The sequence below is a fragment of the Trichogramma pretiosum genome, unplaced genomic scaffold (assembly GCF_000599845.2).
Source record: "Trichogramma pretiosum strain Unisexual culture from Peru unplaced genomic scaffold, Tpre_2.0 scaffold107, whole genome shotgun sequence".
NCBI classification, from domain to species: domain Eukaryota; kingdom Metazoa; phylum Arthropoda; class Insecta; order Hymenoptera; family Trichogrammatidae; genus Trichogramma; species Trichogramma pretiosum.
Genome location: NW_019640861.1, coordinates 303,543 through 317,333, shown reverse-complemented (window position 1 = coordinate 317,333; position 13,791 = coordinate 303,543). Strand labels below are relative to the sequence as shown.

Below are 13,791 nucleotides of genomic sequence, written 5' to 3'. Positions count from 1 at the left end.
CCGTGATACTAAATAGACTCAACCATCGTTTGATTCAGGCACCGAAATGAATAAAAGTGAAAAAAATTCCAAAGAAGATGTCTCAGGACATGCTTTAATTGAACGCGACATCATTGTTTTGGGCGACAAAAAATGCGTTTGTGATATTTGCCAGGAAGCATTTACACTAGAATCAAGCATGAAGACACATCGAGACAAAATTCACAATGAATACAAAGATTACGAATGCGACAAGTGCGAAAAGAAATTTGAGTTCCGAAGTCATTTGAGTAGACACCAAATAACGCTACACAAAGGCCGTAATTTTGCATGCGACAAGTGCGACAAGAAATTTGTGAAACAGTCGAGTTTGTCTACACACCAAAAATTAGTCCACAAAGATAGTAATAATTTTACGTGCAAAAAGTGCAAAAGGAAATTTGAAAATAAATCAACTTTACTCAAGCACAATAAAATATTTCACGAAGTTTTCAAAGATTACTTATGTGAAAAGTGTGCGAAAAGATTTGGAAATAAACAAAGTTTGCTTTTGCATATAAAAACAGTCCATGAGGGTCCCAGAGATTTCTCATGCTACAATGTTGATCAAAAATTTGAAAATGAATCAGATTTGTTAAAGGATCAAGGGACAATATACGAAGATCGCACAGATTTTACATGCAATAAGAGTGAAAATACATTTAATAATCCGAGAAGTGTGATAAGGCACCAAAAAATAGTTCCCGAAGTTCGGAAACATTTCGCATGCGCCAATTGTGAGATGAAATTTGGACAAAAACATCATTTGCGTTCCCACCAGACAACAGTCCATGAAGGTCGGAAAGATTACGAATGTTCTAATTGCGAGAAAAAATTTGGAGAAAAATCGAATTTAATTTTTCATCGAAAGACAGTCCATCATGGATGTAAAGACTATGCATGTGACAAATGCGAAAAAAAATACGGACATAAACAGAGTTTGCTCGAACATCAAAGAATGGTCCACGAGGGTAGCAAATTTTACGCATGCGGCAGATGCGAGAAGAAATTTGGAAGTAAATCCAATGTGTGGAAACATCAAAAAACAGTCCACGAGGGTCGTAAAGATTACGCATGCGATTATTGCGAGCAGAAATTTGGGAAAAAATCAGACTTGTTTCGGCATCGAAATAGAGTTCATGAAGGTCGCAAGGATTACGCATGCGACAAGTGCGGAAAGAAATTTGCTCAAAAAGCGCATTTGCTCTGCCATCAAAAGACAGTACACGACGGTCGCCAAGATTACGCATGTGACCAATGCGACAAGAAATTTGGGGTTCGCAGCAATTTGATAAAACATCAAAAAACTGTCCACGCGGGTAGCAAAGATTTCGCATGTGACTATTGCAAGAAAAAATTCGGAGTAAAAATGAGTTTGATCAGGCACCAAAAAGCAGTACATGAAGGTCGCAAAGATTTCGCATGTGAAAATTGCGAGAAGAAATTTGGGCTCAAATCGACTTTGCTCAACCACCAAAGAACAATCCACGAAGGTCGCAAAGATTACTTATGCGACGTGTGCGTGCAGACATTTGGATACAAATCAGATTTGTTCAAGCATAAAAAGCTAGTACACGAAGGTCATAAAGATTATGTATGCGACAAATGTGAGAAGAAATTTGGACGAAAATCAGATTTGTTGAAGCACCAAAGGACAGTCCACGATGGTCGCAAAGATTTCGCATGTGAAAATTGCGAGAAGAAATTTGGGCGCAAATCGACGTTACTTCTGCATGAAAAGACGGTCCATCAAGGACGTAAAGACTATGCATGTGACAAGTGTGAGAAGAAATTTGGACAAAAATCACATTTGCTCAAACACCAAAAGGCAGTACACGAAGGTTCCAAAGATTTTGCATGCTACAAATACGAGGAAAAATTAAGATGATCTTGGGGTAATCCTTTTTCACAGTGTATAAGACGATCGCAGCTACAATTCATAAATATAATCAGTCCAACAAATTATATTTCTTTGTAAGGTCAACAGTCGCGGTTTATGGAGTACGCCAATCACGCCATGCCACGAGGGCAAATTTAGAAGTGAATATCGAAATTATTAACATGTATATAAAGATATATTAATTCAATGTTTTCTGTGTGAAATCGATGTTGTCTTTCGAGAGTTTGTTTGGAAGTACTTAGTTTTAGAAGGTTGAGATTTTCTCGTAGGAATTATCACCAAGTAAGAATTTTACATTGGTTCAAATATTGTATGGAAAATATGTATACACCTATAAATTAGTAACTCAATTGTAAACAATATGATAATGAACTATTTTGACGTATTGCCTCGACACACTGATCATATTTATAATAAAATTAGTATGAAAATCAAGCCGTAACATTGTAAGATAAATTTACCTCATTCAATTTCTTGATCAGAAAAGTCCATCGCTTATTTGAGACACTAAAATGGATAAAAGTGATAAGAAATCCGACGAAATTGACTTTGAATATGTTTCTGGCGACAAACAACACGTTAGTGATTTTTTTTAGGAGGCATTTACAGTAGAATCAAGCATGAGAACCCATCCAGACACGATTCCCAATGAACAAAATAATTTCGCTTGTGACAAGAGCGAAGAGAAATTCGAGTTTCGAAGTCATTTGAGTAGACAGCAAATATTAGAACACAAAAGCCGTAATTTTGCATGCGACCAGTGCGATAAGAAATTTGTGAAAAAATCAAGTTTATTCACGCACCAAAAATTGGTACACAAAGATCGGAAAGATTTCACATGCAACAAGTGCGAGAAGAAATTTGAAAATAAATCAAATTTAATAAATCACAATAAAATATTCCACGAAGTTTTCAAAGATTATTTTTGTGAAAGGTGCGCGAAGAGATTTGGAAATAAACAGAGTTTGCTGATACATATAAAGACAATTCATGAGGGTCGTAAAGATTTTGCCTGCGATAGATGCGTAGAGACATTTGGAAAAAAATCGGATTTGCTCTTTCATCGAAGGACGGTACACGAAGATCGGAAAGATTTTCCCTGTACCAAGAACGTGGAGGTATTTAAAAAAAAAATCGCATTTGATCGACCACCATCGCACAATGCATGAAAGACGCAATGACTTTTCATGTAATAAATGCGAGAAGATATTTAGAAGAAAATTTAATTTGCTATTCCACCAAAAAACAGTCCATCAAGAAAGAAAAGACTATGCATGCGACAAATGCGAAAAAAAATGCGGACGAAGGCAGCATTGGCTTGACCACCAAAGAACAATCCACGGGGGTCGCAAAAACTATGCATGTGACAAATGCGAGCAAAATTTGGAAGTAAATCCAATGTGTGGAAACACCAAAAAACAGTCCACGAGGGTCGCAAAGATTATTTATGCGACAAGTGCGAACAGAAATTTGGATATAAATCAGTTTTATTGAAGCACCAAAGGACAACCCATGAGGGTCGCAAGGATTACGCATGCGACAAGTGCGGACAGAAATTTGCTCAAAAACCGCATTTGCTCTACCATCAAAAGATAATACAAGACGGTCGCCATGATTACGCATGTGACTAATGCGATAAGAAATTTGGGATTCACAGCAATTTAATGCAACATCAAAATATTGTCCACGCAGGTAGAAAAGATTTCGCATGTGACCATTGCGAGAGGAAATTTGGAAAAAAATCGAATTTGCACGTCCACCAACGTAAACACCAATTGACAGTCCACGTAGGTCGTAGAGATTACACACGCGACAATTGCGAGCAGAAATTTAGATGATCTCGTATAGATTTCAGAAGAATAATCAATGATTTACATTTGTAAATATGCATAGATACTTATGCAAATATTTTTCGAAAATACCAATAAAAATTGTACTGAAATGATTGTGTGTATCCTGAATCTAAGTTTCGTATAAAACTGTGATTTGAGCGAGGATGTAGTTGATTACTGAATTTTTTTTTAAACCTCACGAAATATAATAGTCCCGGGGAACATTTTGATTAATTGGTCGTCACACTGATTATTTTTGCTTAGAAAGATGCGATCTAGAACATTAAATAGATTAATACGAAATCTCAAGACATTCATCATACTCACATAGTTTCTCCAAGGTCTTCAGAATTTCGTTTTTAATTTTTGTGACGTTAAAGAATAAGAAAATTCTTGTAATATTTTCGAGGCTCCTTGGCGTCCTAAAAAATCATTTTGGTTAAGAGAAGCGCTTTTCAACTCGAGACTTCAGCGTTTTGACTGAAGAATTTTGAAAAACTTCAAGTTGGTTTGTCTTTTTTGAAATGCATCTCAAAGAATTTTTAATAAAAATTTCATTGGTTTTCAAACTTAAGTAAGGGCAATTAAAATAATTCATTGGAATACTGGTAAAAATATTATAATGCTTACAGCTCTAAAATTCGAAAAACTGAACAATTTCAAAAATCAATTTTATTCACGGTTACATTGATCTAAAATTATTTGTCGTTTTACCTGCTATATAGTCAACTCATCCCTAAGATGTACGAGTCGTACGTCTCTGTCAATTTTGCTTTCAATCAGTCGACAGCTCACACTCGCTATTTACGCAGTGCACACCAAGTAAACAAAGGTAATTAGCGTAGCTCGCCGATTGATAACGATCCATCCGACGAACATCCCCGTCATTTTCTAACTAGTTTTTTTTTTGTTCCACAGACAATGGCCATAGGGCAATTAATCGCTGGCCTCTTCTTGGGGAAGGCCATCTACTACATCCTCTACAGAGGCTTCGTTGTCGACCCCACCGAACTTAATGCTACCTCCCTCGTCCAGTACAGCTATCCGAACCGGAACCTGATATTCGACCGATACTCCTACCAGAACGACAGTCGGGTGTTCGTCGTCTGCGACGAGGAGCCGATGATCCAGCCAAAGGGCAATGGATCACAGAAATTCATCAAGTGCGAGGTATACCACGACGATCCCGGGGGCCGAAGACACGAGTGTCCCATCGCACTGAAAATGAGTCGTCGAGGCGCCGGTATAATCAGACCCGGTTCGATGCAGGTAAGGCCCTTTGGTGAAGACAAGGCCATCCTCAGCTGGGTAGATCCGACCGTGTCGGTGACGTCGCCGAACAAGTGGCGACTTTTCGTCGTGCACTTGAGCGACTGTTCGCTGTACGAAGCTCCAGCCAAACAGCTGAGGCACCTCCGGCCGGTGAATTTCGTCGTCTACGAGAATTGGTTCGTCGCCATAGTCAGCAGCGAGAAGCGTGGCACAAAGTGCTACCACGAGCCTTTGCAGATCTTCGACGTGCCCAGGTGCTGGGTCGGCTTCAACGATCGCCTCAACATCAGCGCCGGGCCCTTCTTCTGGTTGAGGCAGAACCTCAGAGACGACGGGATGATCGTGGCGCCGCTCCAGGACAACGATCCCGCGAGCCGCCAACTGCTCATCGAAATCTTCTCCTGGAACGGTAATCTGCACGCCGGGGCCTCGATAGTCCAGCACAACGGAACGAGGCTCGAGCTGGGCGAATTCGTGCTGATGGACTCGCGCCAGGGTCAGGCCTTCGATCCGTACGAACGGATCGCCTACTCGACGAGCCAGGGTCGCATCGGCATCTGCGCCAAGATCTGGACCGAGCCGGGCCGGCACGAGTTGAATTGCGCCCAGTGGGATCGGCGCGGCCGGCAGTGGATGAACAACGTCACCGCGGCGCCGTTCCAGCACGCGAACGAGATGGCCGTGACGAATCTGCCCGACGACGGGGGTATGCTCGTGGTGGTGGCCGAGTGCGAGGACACCACGTGCGTGGGGAAAAATCGGCGCCACCACGTGGTGAGGATCGATCGTTACCGCAACGACGACGTCGACGTCTTTGCCCACAGGTTCGACAAGTACGAGTGCGACGGGAGGATCAACAGGGCCGACTCGCGACTCTTCCTGAATGGCCCCGAGGGAGATTACTGCATCAGTCAGGCCTGCTACGAGGACTTCTTCGTGCTTAAAAATCCGTTTCAGAACAGGACGAGGGAGTTCAAGTTCCACACGAGGTGTTTTCATCTGCGCCGCGGCTACTTCGGGGGCCGTAGATAGAGCAGCGCGGCAGGAGCGAAATTTCAGGAAATTGATCCTGGTAGAAAAGCTACATTTTCCGCCATATTTTACTATTTAATGACCATTATTATTATTAAAAAAAGCTCTACAAAAATGGCGGTAAAATATAGCGTTTTCTACTAGGAGAAATTTTCGCTATAATACATGTAACACGGACACTGTGTTTGATTGAAATATTGTTTATTTTCCGTTTGATATATAATTTTATATACACTAACGACGAGTTTTAAATTAATTGTATGTACAAGGTGTACGAACACATTTTTAACCTGACGTCAATTGGAATAAATAAATAATTTTCAACAATTGAAACCATCTGCATCACATACTTATAAGATGAATTAATTAAGATAATATTAATTAGGATAAAAACTGCTATTAATCGAATCTACCTGACTGAAGCTAGTTTTCGGATTTTGAATCTGCATACGTATACACGCGAAAAAAATCGTAATATGTGGTATTAACATATTGTTTGTGACAACGAAACTCGTTGACCTAACAAAAATATTTTAGTTACGATGATTATTTTACCTTTTGCTAGAACACCGTGGACTTTTTTTGTCGCCACCAAGAAAAATGTTCAAACTTAACTAAACATTTTCGTTGGCTCACGACTGCCGCAGTGGATACTCATAGTCATCAGCTAATTGCATGCATAGCGACTTACGTTGGGATGTTGACTGAATTTTGTACAACTTTGAATTAATTTTTTGCATTCGTTATAAAATTAAGTAAGCATAAATCCTTACAAATATTGGTAGAAAAATCGTCTTATTTGCAGGTCTTAAATTTGAAAAATTGGCCAATTTTCAACAAATCTGTTTATTGAAAACGATGGTTTCGATCTTACGAGTTCTACACCGATAAAAATAAAAATCGAATGTCAATCGCAGCTCTAATAACCAAATCAATTTTGTCTCGTTATTTAAAATTATTTACCGCCCTATATATCTGCTGTATATCGACGCTGCTTAAGAAAATCAACACTTTCCCATTCGAATTAACATAGAAGCAGGAACGATATATCCCACTCGGTCTACACACACAATACGGCTCAGTCAACTTTGCTCACGATCAGTCGACCGCTGACAGTCGCTATCGACAGTATACGCGCGCAGCCCAAGTAAACAAAGGTAAGCCGTATACACCGATTCGCGAAACGACGATCCGCGGCAGACTCGAATCCGTTATAATCCGTCATTTTCTTCTTACTTTCTTTTCTCTCTCTCTCTGTCTCTGGTTGGCAGACATCACCATGTTTGGCGCTGGAACGGTAGCGATGGTGCTCTTCTTCTGGATGAACACCTACGAATTCTTCTATCCCGAGAGCATCCGAATCCCGCCATCGCGTATCAACCACGTCGCACCAGCCGGCAAGTATCTGATCTTCGACCGGCACTCGTACGAGAACAGGACTCGGGCGTATCTCCAGTGCGACGAGCCGCAGCAGCGACCCGAGCCGGGCTCGTTGAGCGAGTTCATCCAGTGCGAGGTGTACCGCGACGACGGCCTCGGCCACCAGGACAAGTGCCCCGTCACCCTCTTGACCAATCGCCGGAGCGCGGGCCGCCTAGATCCCGCCCACACGAGACTGCGCCTCCTGGGCGACGACAAGGTGATACTGAGCTGGCGCGATCCCAGCCTGCCGGCCGATTCGCCCAACAAGTGGCGCTTGCAGGTCGTGCACTTCGGCGACTGCTCGCTGCACGAGGCCGATCCGCGCAGACTCAGGTATCTGCAGCCGCTGACCTTCGTCGTCTTCGAGAACTGGTTCGTCGCCATCGTGTACAGCGAGCGCAAGGACAGCAAGTGGTACACGCCGCCCGAGGCCCAGAACAACGTGATCAGGCTGTGGGTCGGCTTCAACGAGCGCCTCGACGTCGACGCGGGCCCGTTCTTCTGGCAGAAGCAGGTGGACCGCGACGATCGCATGATCGTCGCGCCGCTCGACGACAAGAATCCCAAGAGCGATTACCTGCTCATCGAGACCTATCGGATGGAGCGGCGCAAACAGACGGTGGCGCGAGTCTCGATCGTCTATCACGACCTCAAGATTCTGGGCCTGCAAAAGTACGTGGTCGTCGACGGCGAGCTCGAGAGCAAGCCGAACAAGATCGATCCGTACGAGCGCGTGGCCTACTCGACGAGCAACAATCGCATCGGCGTCTGCGCCAAGATACCCCTCGGCAACGGCCAATATCGGGCCGACTGCAACCAGTGGGATCGTAAAGGCTATCCGATCCTCAAGGAGGAGCTCCAGATGTATCCCTACCGCCACTGGGCGGAGATGTCCATGCTGAATCTGCCCGGCCAGCAGGGCATACTCCTGCTCACGGCCAACTGCCAGGACGCCTCGTGCAAGCCCGACCAGAAGCACGTACACTTCGTGTCGCGGATCGATCATCGGGGCATCAACGTCAATCGCTCGCACACCTTCTCCAAGCTCGAGTGCGATCGCGCCACCAAGAGGTCCGACGTGCGGCTGTTCCAGGACCGACCCGGACGCTACTGTCTGACCGAGGTCTGCTACGAGGACTTCGAGGACGATCGCAAGGTTCGGAAGAGGAGGAAGCTGCAGCGACAGCAGCAGCCAGAGAACAAGACGGAGGAGTTCAAGTTTTGGACCAAGTGCTTCAACGAGATACCCGAGGGGAGCGTATCGACGACGGCCGTCAAGCCGCGGCAACAAGAGCCGGAGGACCAGATCGACGCCATGCTGAATTACTTGTATGAATTAATTAGCGACTGGTTCAGCCTTGTATGATTTTGTTTTGACGAGCTGCGCGATCGATCGAGATTTTGTTTATATTTCCGTTGATATGAAATTGTATATACTACTCTTGCGATAAATTTTACGTCGATTGTACGTACGATGTACAAACACATTTGATATGACTTCGATTTTGGATAAATAAATCATTTTTGATAATTCAAACGATCTGCCTTGCTCTCACTTGTCGAATGAATTGATAAAAAATACCTCACATCGCAATATTACAGCTGTATAATTCGGAAACTATAATTACATGATTTTGATGTTGCCTCGCGCGCATACGTAAACACAGTCGTACGCGCGGCAAGTCTCGGCGGCTAATGCTACCAAAGTTGCGCTCGGACGGACGCTCGTTTCTCGCGGGTTTACGTCGATAAAGGTGTTTCATCCAGCTGAGCGAAGCAAAGGGTCCTACTATTGTTAAAAAACAGAACGACTTTGCAAACACGATATCCCAATAACCGTTCAACCGATTGCGTCCAAATTTTTAGAATGCCTTTTTAACGACTCGAAGATGTGCTGCATAAATTTTGAACTGAACGCGGGCATTTTCACACCTCTGCCGTCCCTTAAACTTTTTTAGGGAATGCTCGAGGTATATTCATCAGAATTTTTGTTTTTATACATTGAACCCACAACCACATGATATGATTATAAATATCTTATTAAAATCAAGTTATTTTTATTTAATAAATATTATAAATGCGCTTAAATGTGTTACACATGACAAATGAAAATATAAAAAAATTATGTATTAAAGAAATAAAAGTACGAGTAAAACTAGTATATTAAATAATTCACAAAAATTGAACTAAACCATGACCGTCAGTATTGTTATTTATATGCATGAATTATTTGGTAGGTCATAGAAATTTATCGTAACGCGCAGAATGCAAATGCATTAAGATATCTACTCAAATTTTATGGCAATTTTTTGCAGTAAATAGTTCCGATTGTTACACTTCTTCACGACAAACAAGCATTTTCGCATATCTATTAATCATGCTCGATAAAGCTTTTATTTCGGACCAAAAGACTGTAAAATTTTTACATGATAAAGCAAATGAGTTGGTTGATTGTAATTTTTATTGGACCAAAAAAATTCTATGTCTCACTTGTTTATGGCCATTTATGAATTTTAATGGAAAAACAATTGGCAGATTTTTAATTTCTTCGTCAATGGCAATATTTTTGGGAAGCTCGGTAATCATTGAACTTATCAATTAAGACACTAATGTTTTTACTAAAATGTTAATTTCTTATCAATAATGTTTATTTACATTTGATCCTTTAGATCTTGAAGTTTCTCACGGCGTTGCTTTCCAATATTGACTCTAAACAAAATATTTTGATCGAGATTTTATTACAAATTATAGCTTTCTCCATAGGGTTGATATGCTACATTATCACAATAATCAAGGAAAATGAGGTTGATTTCTCAAAAAAAAAAAAAAAGAAAAAAATATCATAAATTGAAAAAGGATTCAAAATTTGTTTAATTTTTATGTAGATGAAAGAAATGACATACTCTCTACTATTACAAGTAGAAGAATTAAAGCCTGATGAGAGAGTATTACTATTGAAAATAGGGAGAAAAATTTATTCATTCATACTTTTTCAATCGAGTAAGTATCATCTTCTGTAGTTTAAATTTTAATCGTAAAAGATTACATTTATGTCTAATTTGTATTCATTATAATGTATCTCAATGAATTATGTTGCAAAATTTTCCAACAGTTCTGATAACTTCGCTAATGGTTATTTACAGTTGTGTTCCAATTATTACTCCTTATTTTATTATACATGTATTATCTAGTAATCACACTCATCTTAAACATTTACCAATGCAAACAGAGTTTTTCTTGGATGAGGATCAATATTTTGTAACTCTTTATTCTGCACAATTTATTACATTACTTAATTATTCATTCGTTTTGAATGGATTGAATTGTGCCCAATGGTTTGGTGCATCCTACATAATATTTTTATTGAGATGCCTAGGGTAGGTTATTCGTTCAGGGTAAAACTTTAAATCTTACAATGCAATTTGAAATTCTAATGAATGCTTTTTATTAGCTTTTTTGACGACCTATTTTTTTATTTTATAAAACACATTTGTAAATTTTAATGATTAAATTGGTTTAGGCACCAAGCACAGCAGTTGAAAGGCAAACAGTACCTTTACCCTTTAAATCGCGGTCGGATGGTAGAAGAGGAAATATCTGAAATAATTTGTAAAGAAGTGACTGATATGATTCGAAATCATCAGCGTGTTATAGAGTTGAGTACCCCAAAATTAAAAAATATAGTTTACCAACGAGAAGGTTTGCCAGCCTGCACTATTCAACGCAAATGTATTACACCTGATTCTCAGCGATGTCGAATAATCGGAAAAAACTTTTTTGCAAATATGAAAAACTTGTTTCCGATGTCAGGAATGTTCCAAAAAAATTATAGACAATTTTTTCGGAGGTCCAAAGTTGACCATTTTGCTCAGTGTAGGGTAAGTCAAACAAAAGACTCGAAATCTAATCGTGTTCGATCCGGACTTTTATTCCCAAAACTAGAAGCTAACCATATAAAACGTTTCCTGAAAATCAACTACCACTTTATAAAGTTTTGTAATGGGCGTCGAAGTGTAACGGACTGTAAAAATCAATGAGCGTTAAAAAACGTGGAAAAACATAAAAAAATGAACGTTTTTTTTTTACCAATTAAGGGCCTTTTTTGGCGATTTTTAGTGAATTTCGAAAAAATGCCAAAATGGCAAATTTTGGGACTCTGAAAGAAACTCTAATAGAAGGTTAAACAACATTTTTTAAATTTTTTTGGGAACATTTCTGGCATCAGAAACAACAATCTTTTCATATTGGCAGAAAATTTTTTTTTGGCCTTTCGATTTCACTCAAAATTGCCCATATATCAATTTTATATTTATTATATGATATAAAATCTTTTTTATCTTTCTTTTCTTTATAATCTTTTATATATTCATCATATGAATTATACGATTATTTGTATAAAAATTTATAAATTCATGTTTTAGAATAATGAAACTACATAATCAAATCGCCAGACCAATTATGTTCGTAATTTTGACGCTGACATCAATGTGTCTTGTTATATCTGCATTTTGGGTACGTAATGACTTTTATTTTTCAATGGCAATTTTATGTTAAACCCTATTTATTTTGAATTTTTCATCTAGATGGTGATTTTATCAAAAAAAGACGAAGCTGAAGCTTTTAGAATGTTTTGTCCATTTTTTTTATCAACAATTTGTTTATTTTTCATCTGTTTACCGAGCCAAAAAATAGTGAATGGCAACTCTTATGTATATAACTCATGGTAAATTTTTTGCTGTAATTAGTGTAAAACCGATTATTCATTTTTATGCGTAAAAAACATTTAGTTACGGTTGCAACTGGTATGATTATCCACCAAAAGCAAGAAAATACTTTCAAATGTTCATTTTAAGATTATCGAAAACTTTGGTCGTTCCAGCTGGACCACTAGCAGAACTCAACTTTCAGACGTATGGAAAAGTGAGTAAAATGATATTGTCATAATTTATACATAATAATCGAATTGTATTATATTATAATAATAATCGAATTTAATCCATCTTTTTTCAAAAATTCGTCTTCAAATTTTAATGGTGTATTAGATCTTAAAATTATCATTATCGTATACGACAACTTTAATGTCAATATATCAATAAGATACTTGATATTATTTGATTAAAATCTCACTTATGGTTAATTTGAAGCTCGTTTAATCATCAATTTTCAACTTGAAAAATTAAATAAACAATTAATGAACAATTAATGAATACCTCGATTATTCTAAAAACTACTACCTATATATCCCTTGCTAATACCCAACGCGCCTATAAAAGTTTTAGTTTAAAAACACAACAAAAAATTTTTAATGAAGAATTAAGCATTAGTAACTAGAAAGGGATAAACCGAGCTTATCATCATCATTTTTTATAAAAAGCATCGATCAAAGTGTCAACAGTTTATAAGCGTTCTGATTGGTTGAGAAAGTGGTGGTGCAGAACGTATCAGTTTGTCTCTTGAGTATTGAGTATTAACTGAAATGTACTAAACTTTAAACGTTAGTTAAACGTTTTTATAAATTCACAAAAAGAGTGGAAGTAGTCTCTCACGTGCAGTAGCCTCGACGCATTGATTTACGCAGCTACGCTATATAAACTAGGCACACACTCAGAATAATGTGGAAACATGACGCGCATAAAATTCCTATTTTGATCATTTTGATTATTTTTCACATTTTACCGTATCGACACAAAATCTAAACTAACATTTATCGATTTAAAAAGTATTCGGCGATATTTTTTGAAAACTCATAACAACGCACGATGATTCATGCACTTTATTTTGCATATTATAATATTATGATATAACAAAAGCTACAACGGCCCTCTATGCCGACACATGAAATTTGAATATAAGAATTCATTTAGTTTTAGTTAAAAAGTTTCACTTCAAAAATTTTAAAACATTATCACTAAAACATCGTAAAAGAAACTTGACTTGCCCTCTGGTGTTGAGATTGACTTCGCCGTGTCGCATGGCCGTGTGCTACAATAATAATCACTCTCTCCGCCCTACTAATGGCCCCGAGCGTTAGCCCAGCGTGGCGTTACTCATGTTTACAGTTTTTAAATTTTAATTCTCATAAGAAAAAATTTAGTTCGAGCGGCCGACGCTAGTGCTTTTGACAGGACGTGTCCTGTTTTCTATAGGATTGCGTGTAAATGGTGATTGCAGCGCCACTCTAAGCTCCGCCCAAACGCTCAGAGCATAGTGATTACGTGAATAACCCTGACGAGGCAGTACATGTGCCACTAACTGTCAAGCTCTTCACTTAAGACAACATTTTGTTCAACAACACACACTAAAAATCTTCTCACC

At 39.1% G+C, this 13,791-nt stretch overlaps 2 protein-coding genes across 2 annotated transcripts; both read left to right on the top strand.

The window, feature by feature from the left end:
* The first annotated feature begins 4,474 nt into the window (after positions 1-4,474).
* Positions 4,475-6,330, top strand: LOC111693213. The gene is made up of 2 exons (XM_014375811.2): positions 4,475-4,582; positions 4,669-6,330. Exon 2 carries the CDS (start codon positions 4,672-4,674, stop codon positions 6,052-6,054), a length of 1,383 nt encoding a protein of 460 aa, XP_014231297.2. The 5' UTR covers positions 4,475-4,582; positions 4,669-4,671; the 3' UTR covers positions 6,055-6,330.
* Positions 6,331-7,103: 773 nt separating this feature from the next.
* LOC106655426 lies at positions 7,104-9,016 on the top strand. The gene is made up of 2 exons (XM_014375809.2): positions 7,104-7,211; positions 7,326-9,016. The coding sequence occupies exon 2, from the start codon at positions 7,334-7,336 to the stop codon at positions 8,840-8,842; it is 1,509 nt and encodes a 502-aa protein (XP_014231295.1). The 5' UTR covers positions 7,104-7,211; positions 7,326-7,333; the 3' UTR covers positions 8,843-9,016.
* The last annotated feature ends 4,775 nt before the right edge of the window (positions 9,017-13,791 follow it).